The following is a 13,868-nucleotide window of genomic DNA, read 5'->3' as shown; positions in this document are numbered from 1 at the left end:
GAAGAAAACAATGTTGCTGCTCATATGTCATTCACACAACTATTATCTACATAAAAGGGAGGTAAATTCATTATACTTACTTAAATACCTTAGAACCATCATTAGTGAGTCTTCTTTCCCATCCTTAGATATTGCTTCACATTCAAATTGTCCATCAAAGAATTGGTTTGGGTAGAGCAGTATAAAACCAAGTCGTGGATCATAAGACACAGCTGTACTGTCACCGACCTCAACCTCGTTATTTCCAGAGGTATTTATCAGTTTGACAGTCGTGGATGGATCTGTTACCCGACAAGGTAAATATGTCTTTCTATAGTGGTAGATAGTTAAATTCACAAATTCTGTCCATGTCGGTGCAAATAAATTGTTTGGATCTACAATCAAGATACATTTAGTCATGATGTATATATGAATATTTTATTGACACGATTTTAAGTACTGTGGAATGCTCGTTTAAAAATCTACAAATTTTATATAACTGAATTTCCGTCTGGAATAGATAATTGGTCTCGTGTAAATATGAACGCAGAAGACCACCGCATTTTCGTTACGAACAAATTGAGTGTTAATTATAACTACTTTCTACACGTGGGAAATGCTAATTTATTTTCAAACACGTCCAGGTTGATTAAAATATCTTGTGTGTTCAAATAAGAACTAAAAAAGAATGATGTTTGAATGTTTTCTCCTATTTTTAGACTTTAATGCATGTATGTATGTATGTATGTATGTATGTTTGTAAGTTGTTAGGAAGTGCTAAATTTGTCCTAACATTTAAAACACAGGTAATGCTAACATTATTTAATTCATGAACTTAAAATTTGATGAAAGTTTCACTGCTCAAACTACTCTAGAGTAAAATAAATGTCCTGAGTTACAATATACATTAACTCATGAGAAATCTGAAGGCTATCTCTTTCATATCATATTTATAATTGTATAATTCTAAATTTTTATTTGATGATCCCCAACCAATAACAAGAGACACGTTTTTGGTCAAACAGAATTCATTAATAACAAACTGTTTTAGTCTGTGTCAGTGTAATTTTCAAGATTTTTAGGGTAAATCTGTTTGCAATGTTTATTTACTTTTTTTTCTGTTCATGTATTCTTATCTTTTTTAACAGATACACAACATGTGAGGGATATTATTGATACCTCTCCTGGTTTACTGATAGTCCTAGAGGGTATTATATAAAGGCAACAGTAGTATACCCCTGTTCAAAATTCATAAATCGATAGAGAAAAAACAAATCCGGAATACAAACTAAATCTGAGGGAAACGAATCAAATATAAGAGAACTTCGACACATAGTGACACAACACCGAAATGTAACACACACAGAAACGAACTATAATGTAACAATGGCCATTTTCCTGACTTGGTACATGGCATTTTATGAAAAATGGTGTGTTGAACCTGGTTTTGTGGCATGCCAAACCTTCCGCTTTAATGGCAGTGTTAATTATAACATTAACGACAGGATGACAATAAATAAACAGATAAATGGGAGAAAATATAGGACAGAGAAACAAACGAATAATAGCTATCAAAAGGTAACAGGTTGACAAATATTTTTATACGCCAGACGCACGCTACGTCAACACAAAACTATGTTCAGATGTAAAAAAAAATTTGAAAGCCATAACAACTACAAAGTTGAAGACCGCCGAGGACCAAAAGTTCCAAATAGTTGTGAGGTCAATGTTATCCGCCTGGGACAAAAACATCATTATTATCAAGAATAATACATAGTTTTGCAAACAGTAAATTTTATAAAATGACCAAATAACAGATATACATGATTAAACTGAAGTGGTGACTAGCTATAGAATAAAAACGAATACATTACAAAATCACAGCCTTGTTAGCCATAGTCAATGCAACGCCCAAAGTGACATCACATTTAAATTTCTAAAACGTGTTCCAAAAATTAAGAAAGAATTTGGATGAAATTCAAGATTAGATTTGTAAGACTTATCTAACTTATATAAATGACAGTGAAAATTATAATACTAATTAATATTTAATTGTAGTAGTAATTAGATAATTAATTGTATTAACTAGCTTTGTGCTATTATGAGAGACTGCCACTTACAGAAGTCAGTACGAAAATCAAATACTAACATTGTTTAATCAAAATTACTGTTAATGTTATTTCACAAGTTGATCTTTTTCACAGAATAATGGAAAATAAAATCATCCACTTAATTAACACTCAATTCATAAATCTCAAATACAAATCTGTAGCTGTTTATATTTACCGCTAATAAAGATATAAACTTTGGTCCCTAGGTTATCATTATCGCCATAGTAACATTCATATTCCCCTGTGTACGTGAAATCTGGGTTATCAACGTGATATAAAGCTCCAAAGTTCCGGTCAGTTTCGCTTTTGGTTAGTTCAACCTTTGTTATATTCAAGAGAAAAAAATCAGATTCATCCTACAAAAAAGAAAAAACTGTTAATGCATTCATTAATATTGCAGTTGGTTTAAAGCTGTATAAAATAGAGCCTTTGTTTTCTGTCTAAAGAAACTGCGACTATGAATGATATTATGTAAAACAAAAATAACTGAAAACGTTTACGAACAGACCATTTGCTGAAAATGTAAGCACAGAGTCAATAACGGTTTCAACTAATCACTTAGTGGGCAAACACATTCCTTGTCCAGCTTGTCAAGGTGAAATCCAAATTTACACATTGAAATATTTGGGTCCTCAATGCTCTTCAACTTTGTATTTATTTGGCTTTTTAACTATTTTGATCTGAGCGTCACTGATGAGTCTTATGTAGACGAAACGCGCGTCTGGCGTATAAAATTATAATCCTGGTACTTTTGATAACTATTTACACCACTGGGTCGATGCCACTGCTGGTGGACGTTTCGTCCCCGAGGGTATCACCAGCCCAGTAGTCAGCACTTCGGTGTTGACATGAATATCAATTATATGGTCATTTTTATAAATTTTCTGTTTACAAAACTTTGAATTTTTCGAAAAACTAAGGATTTTCTTACGCCAGGAGTAGATTACCTTAGCCGTTTTTGGCACACCTTTTTGGAATTTTGGGTCCTCAATGCTCTTCAACTTTGTATTTATTTGGCTTTTTAACTATTTTGATCTGAGCGTCACTGATGAGTCTTATGTAGACGAAACGCGCGTCTGGCGTATAAAATTATAATCCTGGTACTTTTGATAACTATTTACACCACTGGGTCGATGCCACTGCTGGTGGACGTTTCGTCCCCGAGGGTATCACCAGCCCAGTAGTCAGCACTTCGGTGTTGACATGAATATCAATTATATGGTCATTTTTATAAATTTTCTGTTTACAAAACTTTGAATTTTTCGAAAAACTAAGGATTTTCTTACGCCAGGAGTAGATTACCTTAGCCGTTTTTGGCACACCTTTTTGGAATTTTGGGTCCTCAATGCTCTTCAACTTTGTATTTATTTGGCTTTTTAACTATTTTGATCTGAGCGTCACTGATGAGTCTTATGTAGACGAAACGCGCGTCTGGCGTATAAAATTATAATCCTGGTACTTTTGATAACTATTTACACCACTGGGTCGATGCCACTGCTGGTGGACGTTTCGTCCCCGAGGGTATCACCAGCCCAGTAGTCAGCACTTCGGTGTTGACATGAATATCAATTATATGGTCATTTTTATAAATTTTCTGTTTACAAAACTTTGAATTTTTCGAAAAACTAAGGATTTTCTTACGCCAGGAGTAGATTACCTTAGCCGTTTTTGGCACACCTTTTTGGAATTTTGGGTCCTCAATGCTCTTCAACTTTGTATTTATTTGGCTTTTTAACTATTTTGATCTGAGCGTCACTGATGAGTCTTATGTAGACGAAACGCGCGTCTGGCGTATAAAATTATAATCCTGGTACTTTTGATAACTATTTACACCACTGGGTCGATGCCACTGCTGGTGGACGTTTCGTCCCCGAGGGTATCACCAGCCCAGTAGTCAGCACTTCGGTGTTGACATGAATATCAATTATATGGTCATTTTTATAAATTTTCTGTTTACAAAACTTTGAATTTTTCGAAAAACTAAGGATTTTCTTACGCCAGGAGTAGATTACCTTAGCCGTTTTTGGCACACCTTTTTGGAATTTTGGGTCCTCAATGCTCTTCAACTTTGTATTTATTTGGCTTTTTAACTATTTTGATCTGAGCGTCACTGATGAGTCTTATGTAGACGAAACGCGCGTCTGGCGTATAAAATTATAATCCTGGTACTTTTGATAACTATTTACACCACTGGGTCGATGCCACTGCTGGTGGACGTTTCGTCCCCGAGGGTATCACCAGCCCAGTAGTCAGCACTTCGGTGTTGACATGAATATCAATTATATGGTCATTTTTATAAATTTTCTGTTTACAAAACTTTGAATTTTTCGAAAAACTAAGGATTTTCTTACGCCAGGAGTAGATTACCTTAGCCGTTTTTGGCACACCTTTTTGGAATTTTGGGTCCTCAATGCTCTTCAACTTTGTATTTATTTGGCTTTTTAACTATTTTGATCTGAGCGTCACTGATGAGTCTTATGTAGACGAAACGCGCGTCTGGCGTATAAAATTATAATCCTGGTACTTTTGATAACTATTTACACCACTGGGTCGATGCCACTGCTGGTGGACGTTTCGTCCCCGAGGGTATCACCAGCCCAGTAGTCAGCACTTCGGTGTTGACATGAATATCAATTATATGGTCATTTTTATAAATTTTCTGTTTACAAAACTTTGAATTTTTCGAAAAACTAAGGATTTTCTTACGCCAGGAGTAGATTACCTTAGCCGTTTTTGGCACACCTTTTTGGAATTTTGGGTCCTCAATGCTCTTCAACTTTGTATTTATTTGGCTTTTTAACTATTTTGATCTGAGCGTCACTGATGAGTCTTATGTAGACGAAACGCGCGTCTGGCGTATAAAATTATAATCCTGGTACTTTTGATAACTATTTACACCACTGGGTCGATGCCACTGCTGGTGGACGTTTCGTCCCCGAGGGTATCACCAGCCCAGTAGTCAGCACTTCGGTGTTGACATGAATATCAATTATATGGTCATTTTTATAAATTTTCTGTTTACAAAACTTTGAATTTTTCGAAAAACTAAGGATTTTCTTACGCCAGGAGTAGATTACCTTAGCCGTTTTTGGCACACCTTTTTGGAATTTTGGGTCCTCAATGCTCTTCAACTTTGTATTTATTTGGCTTTTTAACTATTTTGATCTGAGCGTCACTGATGAGTCTTATGTAGACGAAACGCGCGTCTGGCGTATAAAATTATAATCCTGGTACTTTTGATAACTATTATAACTGTTATTCGTTTATATTTCATCCCATATTATTAACATGAAATTCATCATTGAAAAATCATAATTGCCCTTTGCTCTGTCTTGATATGAAAATAATAAAATGCCGTATGATTGCAGATGAGACGACTATCCACGAAAGATCAGATGATGATGATTATAAATAATTGTGAGGCCTAAACAATGAGCGCACCAAATACCATACATCAATCTATAAAATGCCCGAATATGATAAAATGTAAAACAAGTCAGGCATAAAATTTGGTTCATCCTACAAGGAAAAAAAACTCAATAATGTTATTTATTGATACAGATTTATTTTCTTTTGTGTACTGTTGTTTGTCTGTTTGTCATTTTATTTTTGGCCACGGTGGTGTCAATTTATCTTTTACTTAAGAATTTGAATGTCACTTTGGTATCTCTTGCTACTGCTTTAAAACGACTGGCACATTTTAGCTACGAAAAAACGAATATGGAAGGAAACAGTATAATTCCATTAATTTGTATCTGTTTATATTGTTGTCCTAAGTGGATACTTTAGAAGTTGTCAAGTTTGCATTCGTACCGTATCTCGTTATTTTATAATCTAACCTGATGAATCCGCTTAGACGTAACGTTCGCACAAAAGTATAAACAAGCATTACAGATTGTCATAGCTTTATTTGTATGCAGCATTTACTGCAATAACTAATCTCATTTTTGTATTTGATGTTCAGCAATGGCAAAATTAGATGTATACAAAAATAATCTATGTACAGTAAACTTATATCTGTTGTAATACAAATTCATAAGATAAGTATCCAATAAGCTTCTAGGTTCTTGAAATCATTTCCTATTTCTTCCCTATTCTTGCAACAAAACAAATGATTATTAAGTCTAATAACTTCACTCCCGTTTTTTAGTGGGGTTCGAGTTGTTTCTTATTTCTTATTTATACTTGTTGATGTAAATGTCCTTTGGTTTTGCGAGTCTTGGTTTATTCCTTGGTTTGGATTGTTATTGTCTTTATCTGAAACTATAGCTACTAAACAATATGTCCTCGAACATTTACTACATTTGTACAAAATACTTACATTTACTTTACCACTACGTAAAACTTTCAGCTTTGGAGGATATGCACCATGACATTCTATAGTAAAATTGTGTCCCGTGGGTATGACGTAATCTCCAGCGTCAGTCTTATTGTAACTGGTGTATATGTCCTCAGTAGATCTTATTTTAATATCTGGAAATGCCGCTAAAAAATCATGGAACGTTAAACAAAATGAAAGTCGAATGATACCAAAGGGACATTCAAACTCATTAGTAGAAATTAAACTAAAAACTAAATGGCTTAAAACGAATAAGACAAACAGACAGACAAGTCCATAAAACAACAACAAAACCAAAGTCTGAGCAAAACGAACCTCACCGAAAATTTGGGGATTTCTGGTGCTCCGGAATTGTAAGCAGATCCTGTTCCACATGTGGCACCCGTCGTGTTGCTCATGTTAATAAGAGGCAAAAGTAGTAATGAGATGTTCAACTCTTTAAAATGTGTTACAGTGGGATAGTTATGCATCGGTTCCGTGCCTCTTTTATTATTACAGAGTAGCCAAGAAATTAACGGCAACAATCGTATCGTAGATGGCTACAGTAAACTTTTGGCTAGATATTGGCCATTTCTAATGATTTTTTCCCTTACACACTGACCTCCCTCACGGCAGTACGAAATGTTAATGTCTATCCTTTTTTTTCACTTTTCAATAGCTTTGAAATTAACAGAAATATATTATATGAATAAACAACTAGTGACTTTTATCATTAGAAACGCAATCTATCTAAATTGATGTTTGATTTTCTTTAAAACACATAAACGAAAAAAAGTAGCTAATATGTAAAAATAAGGAGATGTGGTATGGTTGCCAATGAGGCAACGTCCCATCAAAGTTCAAATGAAGTGGATGTACCCAATTTTATGCAACCGTGAGGCCTTCGACCAGGAGATAAAACCATACCGAATAGTCGGTATATAGGCTGCGACTTGAAAAGTATGAATAAATTCAGTTGCGAAAACTAACGGCCTTATTCATAACAAATTAATTTGATATATGACAGATATGAACCAACGGCAACCATTGATCTACAGGCTCCTGACTTGGGACGGACATACAATAATGTGTTGGGGTTCTTTGAAATTCAAAACGTCAATACAGACACCGTTCGTCGGTGCCAAATGAACATCACCGTTAAAATAATGAAAATTAACAAAAAGAAAAGAAAAAATTGAATCAACACTTTTGTAGTAAATGTTTGTGTAGAGCCCAGAATATGTAATGTCTATTTCGAATTTGATGTTAGTAATAAATTATACGAAGAAAATATAAATATTTGATTCCACCAGAATTTTAATAATTTCCCAATAAGATATAAATGCATGGAATACTGTGTTGAACAAACCAAATGATTTCAGCATCTTCATCAATCAAGTCCAAAATATTGCAAAACATTATTGAAATTCAAAAAAGCGAAACAAAAAGATTGAATGTTCCATAGTTTGAGCAATGATTATTCACGTTTCAATTCCTGACAATTTCCAGCATCGGCATCATGGAAAACACATGTTGGTAAGTTTGTGATATTTGTTAGTTTTGATATTTGTTAGTTTTGATATTTGTTAGTTTTAGCTCATCGTTTGTTAATTATCATGAAAATTTAGTGGCCTTGTATTTGTATACATTGACAGAACCGATATTAATGATCTTTTGTAAAAAGGGCCTACATATGAAAATAAGAGCATTTTTCGTGATTTCAAATGAAACCACTATCCACAAAACACGTATTGTCTTTTCAACGATTAAGATAAGAATATATTTATTATGTCAAACTCCTTGCTTTTTTCATTTTTAAAATAAAGGCTACAAAAAAGCTATAATTGCCTGTCTGGAATAAAATTGTTACAATCATTCTACTTTTGACTCAGGCAAGGCAAAATTTCAAACCATAATGTTTTTAAATCTACTCAGGTTGTTTCTGATCACCACTGAACACATTCAACTTTTTCAGAGCATCCAAATTCATAGGCTAAGATACTTACGATAATAGGTGCACTCGATTATGTTATAATGTTATAGTATATTTATTACTTGAATTAAATTCTAGAGAGATGTTATCTTCCCTTCATTGTCATATAAAAGAATAATAAGTATTATAATACTAATTTTTCTGGTAATACAGTGCACTTTTTGTAGCCTCTTGCTTCACGGGCAGTTTGTTTTAAATATAAACGGGAATCCAAAGTTTGCAGCCTTGGCAACTGAGAAATTTTTAAACAAGATTATTTTTGGAATAAACAAGTATCTATTCAAAAACATAAAGATACTTACATTTCTGACAGTTAAAACCATCCCATCCTTGAGCACATCCACTTGAACACTTTCCATTGACACTTTCACAAGCCTCACTTTGGTCTTCACAATGACATTCATATTCACAGTTGTTCCCAAACCGTCCAGCTGCACAGTCTAGCATAATGTATATTGATGGTGAATTAATGTGTATTTTATATCAAAGATTTCCACTATTTGGACATGTTATACCCTTTAACGCTTTGAAATGATAAAAGATTAAATGTTAACAGTAAACATTTTTAGCAATTTTTAAACAAGTAATGTATAGAATGTGTTACCATGATTAAAATGTATCAAGTCTGAATAAGGTAGATTGATGGTGAAGTCTTTTATATCATACTTAACACCATGCAATCACGGGGGGTAACTTCGATATTTTTTTGGTAGGGGTGTGCCATTTTTGCCACAAAAAAACGTACCCATTTTAATATAACATTCACTGAAATTCAGTACCTATAGTTATATAAATATTTAAGAAAGAATGATCTATACTTACATACAATATTTAAAATATGACCTCAAAACGTTATTGAAGATCAAATCAGGAGAAAAATTTTCGGGGTTCATTTGGGAACTTATTTGAAAGGTGAACTTTCAAATGAACTGATTTAATTTAATATAATAATTGACCATTAATAATGTAAGATTCTCAATAGCATATTTATATATGATATGTAGATCCAGGAACATATATGTTAAATATACTGTAATCCCAGGTAGATCATACCCCAAATCAATATACATTTATCAAACGTAAATGCATTTTAATATAGGATGTCATTAAAAAGGAGGGTCATTCTTATATAAAATCTTGCAAAATTATGACCCATATTTTTGGCACATCCCCGTATACCCAATAATAGGAAGTTACCCCCCCCCCCCCCCCCCCCCCGTGCATGCAATATACTTAGTTTCACTACAAAAAGACAAGACAATCTAGGGATTTGTTTTTAGTGTTTTTATCTTCAGAGAAGTGTCCTTGAAATTTCAGCATATTTAAGATTGAAAACTTACTTGCAATATTTATATTAACATCATAACCTTGTAAAGTTTATATGCAACAGTACGACACAAAACAGTACATATATATTGAATACGTGTGTGCTATTGTACAAAAGCACATATATTTACATACACCTACGTTGTGTTTAAAGCATCACATGCTATACAAGTGTCGGATGAAGCTTTAGCTCTGCTACTTTTTATATACGTACTGCAATTATTTATATTACAATAGTCAAATCTATTGGTTTCGTTGGTCGTGTAACACCAAGGACGATGCGAGTCCGGTGTAGTTCGGCAGAAGTTTTCCGGCCACGTCTGATCTGGAAAATCTGTAACTTTATAATGATGGGGATGGGGGTTCTGGGTTTCCCATCTTTGACATGTGTCATTATATTCTGTCACTGTGTCTTTTCCCATATACTCTTTGGCTTGTCCATTATAAAAACAATTGTTAGCTGTTAAAGATGTACAAAAATAACATGGTACAATATAAGTTAAAAACTTATATATACAAGTTAAAAATAATAAAGTTAAAAACTTAAATACTAACCACATCCTAATTATTATTCCATACGAAAATAAAACTTTCGCATTTCGGCATAGAATTTTAAATTGCTATGTTAATCCCCTGCTAATAAATGCAACTGCTGTTAAATAAATTCTGAAATCCCGCTGCATATATTGCTTTATTGCAAATTAAAAATGAAATGTACTTTACATTACATTACCAATGTGTTCATTGGCAGTACTCATTGCGATTTAATTACTCACTGATTATTATTCCTAATTAATTTAAATTCTTTTTCTAATTTTACACAAAGAAAAATCAAGAACAGCAAATTCGTATTCCCTTTTTCCCATTTTTGAAGCTTTACTAAATAAAAGTGTCTCCTTATTCATTTTCTACGATTAATTTTTTGTCACTAAGAACAAATTTGAACTATTACATATTAAGATGATGATATAGAAATGATTTTCACCATGATATGATACATTTTTGAATTGATGTCAAAATCGAGTCTCATGCAACAAACTAAATGTTACCAACATGAGGTGAAATGTATATCGATTATAGGTGTAAAATCGGAACACCATACGAAAGTATTTGAGACGTGATGCAAAGGATTTTCATTTAACTTCATTCATTGACATTCGGAACTACTTACAAAGCTGACATCGTTTTCCCCAAAATCCATGCGCACACCTTCCTCCAGGACATTCTCCAGTCTCCTTGTTGCATACTTGGTCCCCGTGACATCGACATCGGAAATTACAGCTATAACCAAACGTTCCATCTGTACATACTTCTGACAAGCTGGACAAGTCAATTTCTGTCAAATAAATTATAAATATTATTTCACACAAGGCTTTACGTGAAAAAAACTAAACAAAACAATACGTTTTTTCTTTTTCCAAATACAACAGAGACTGTTTGGTTATAAATGGGTTAACCAAAATATTGATAATGCTGGCATATTATGTCGTCTATTCTGCCGTTTGTAAGGGGCACTGTCAAATTCGTGTTTATAGATTTGATTCAAATTCTCATATTTGATTTATAACAATGTAAAACATTTAAACAAATTATAAAAAAAAAACAATTCGGAGCATGGGATCGATCATATGTAGCCTCGTTTCGTATGTATTTTAGTCTAGACCCCATTTAACTGGTTATAGATTAACGACAAATAAGCGATATAAACATAAATATAGACTGCAAACTTTGATTTCCCGAGGTCTGTGTAGTTGTATATGATAATATATAAAATGGGGTGTTTTTTGTCGATCGAATCAGTTAATCAAGTTATTTACCTTTGTTTCACTTTCAATGCTGACATTCTATTCCTTTAAGTGATTGAACACACACAGTTCATGCGATATCCATCTTTAGCCTTTAGTTAAATTTAAGTCTACATGAATATGAATACGGGTTCCATAAAGTCGAATAATATTAAATAATATTCGACTAGTACAGCAGGTTTTGAAAGTTACGTGTAAAGTGATTTAAAATGATGCTATGGGAATATTTTCCTTGGGTACCAAATTTAAAATATATTTCTACTGGCTGTATTATTCTCGTCTCATTTCTTTTGCTTAAATATCACCCATCGACTTATGGTCATAACCTCGGTTACAACTTGAATCCGCGAGTACGTAACAACCTTAACCATGTTAACATGTACAAGATCTATTTATGCCATCAATAGATGTCTACGTAAGAAAACATTTAACAAGTAACGAACTCGTAATAGATGAATTTCTTCCAACTGACAAAATTAACAGCTTTCTATCAACGGATCCAATGAAATGTAACTGCAATTTTGATACGGCCATCAAAATTTTGACGGGACGTTTCATGGTATACAAATGACCTGCGTCCGTCTGTCTGTCCATCCGGCGTTAACATGTTGCACCATAACTTGAGAACAACTTATCCAAATTTCATGAAACTGAAGATAGTTGTTTCTTATGATGGTCAAACAATCTGTATACTTTTTGGAGAAAATAAGATAAAAACTTTTTCAGAAATAGGGGTGTGGTTTTTTTTTAACATTACGCGTCGTATCTCAAAAACGATTCATGATTATTGCTCAAAACTTTTCACACTTCTTAAAAATATTAATCTAAAGATCTGTATAGATATTGTGATGATTCACAATTCTATTTAAGAGTTATCGAGTTTTTTGTTAAATAAAGGGGGTTCACATGGCTAGCCGTATCTCAGAAATTTCACACACTTGTTAGTTATATTAATCTCAGGGTCTTTATACTTTTGTGTGATGATTCTTTATTTTGTTTATGGAGGGTCTTTTTTTAAATAAGGGTGTTTCTCACATTTCGTGTCGTATCTCGGAACCTATTTATGATTATCGCATACAACTTCACGGACTTGTTATTCCATATCAACCTGAAGATCTGTTTACTTTTTCGTGATGTGTTTTTTTTTTTTCATTCATTTCAGAGTTATTGAGCGTTTTTTTTTTGTTTTTTTTTTGGTAAAAAAAAGGGGGATTCACATTTCGCTAGAGGTACAACCAAACATCAAAACCAAATCTTTATATATATGAAATAATTTACTAAAGGTTTAAGTAATTTATGGTACAAAACCACTGACTATCAATTAACCAGTAATGCATAGAATACCTTCGTTAAATCACAATACATTGATCATTTCAAACCTATAGCCTTTTATTTAAATTACAGGAATTACAAAGAGCCTTTATTGAACAACCGGTATGTTTGCACAAAATTGATACAATGCAAAACAATAGTTGTCTTTATATAGTCTCTCACATGTAAAATTTGCTCCGGTTTTAAATATTTTTATTAACTTAACGGAACCCAAAGCATTCAAATAATTTGAATATGCCAATGCGTATAAAAATATCGTTGATTTACCAATATATATCCCCCTTTAAATGACCTCAACACAAAATTGTTGACAACGTCGGAAATAGCATACCTACATCTTGCCTTATGGATACTTTTAAGGGAGACAAACATTATCGAGTAATGATGTTGCTTAGAATCATACACTTCTAGAAATGTACTTATTATGGTAAAAGCTGACTCTGTACAATACTAAGACCACAGTGATGCAGCAATAACTAGAATTCTCCAAATATCGGATGCTAAACGTGTTTAATCTACCAAGAGTGATCCTGGTCCCCTTTTGGACACATTTGAGGAATTGTTTACCTGTTCAGCCTTTACATCCATAGACTGTGATACTTACGTTTCTGACAGTTTAAACCATGCCACTCTTCAGCACATCCACTGGAACACTTTCCACTGACGCTTCCACAAGCCTCGCTTTGATCTGCACAATGACATTCATATTCGCAGTTGTACCCAAACAGTCCAGCTGGACAGGCTAGAAGAAAGTATATTTAGGATACAAATAAGGTGTATTATATATCAAAGACATCCTCTAACTGGACATGTGATAGATACCCTTTGGTGCTTGAAATTATTGAAATTGTAATGTTAAAAGTTTAAGTGACTTAAAAACAAATTTTAAGTAAATATGTAAATTTATTTGTAATTATTTCATTTTTCAAGATGAAACATGTGAAATTACATAATACAGTATTAGACGCAAAGTATTAAAACTTAATTAACACTTGTAAGATTGA

General features: G+C 33.2%; 1 protein-coding gene across 1 annotated transcript in view; it reads right to left on the bottom strand.

Moving 5' to 3' along the window:
- The window catches only part of LOC139484666 (vascular endothelial growth factor receptor 1-like), a 62,712-nt gene that overhangs the window by 26,730 nt on the left and 22,114 nt on the right, over nucleotides 1-13,868 (bottom strand). The window contains exons 4-10 of the mRNA XM_071268516.1: nucleotides 13,469-13,606; nucleotides 10,899-11,063; nucleotides 9,942-10,187; nucleotides 8,704-8,841; nucleotides 6,412-6,575; nucleotides 2,266-2,446; nucleotides 81-374 (exon numbers count right to left, since the gene is read on the bottom strand). Coding sequence (XP_071124617.1) covers nucleotides 81-374; nucleotides 2,266-2,446; nucleotides 6,412-6,575; nucleotides 8,704-8,841; nucleotides 9,942-10,187; nucleotides 10,899-11,063; nucleotides 13,469-13,606 — 1,326 coding nt within the window. The remainder of the gene's footprint in view (nucleotides 1-80; nucleotides 375-2,265; nucleotides 2,447-6,411; nucleotides 6,576-8,703; nucleotides 8,842-9,941; nucleotides 10,188-10,898; nucleotides 11,064-13,468; nucleotides 13,607-13,868) is intronic.

The sequence above is a fragment of the Mytilus edulis genome, chromosome 8 (genome assembly GCF_963676685.1).
Source record: "Mytilus edulis chromosome 8, xbMytEdul2.2, whole genome shotgun sequence".
Classification (NCBI taxonomy): Eukaryota; Metazoa; Mollusca; class Bivalvia; order Mytilida; family Mytilidae; genus Mytilus; species Mytilus edulis.
Note: the sequence above shows the minus strand (reverse complement) of the source record. Positions and strands in the feature narration are given on the sequence as shown.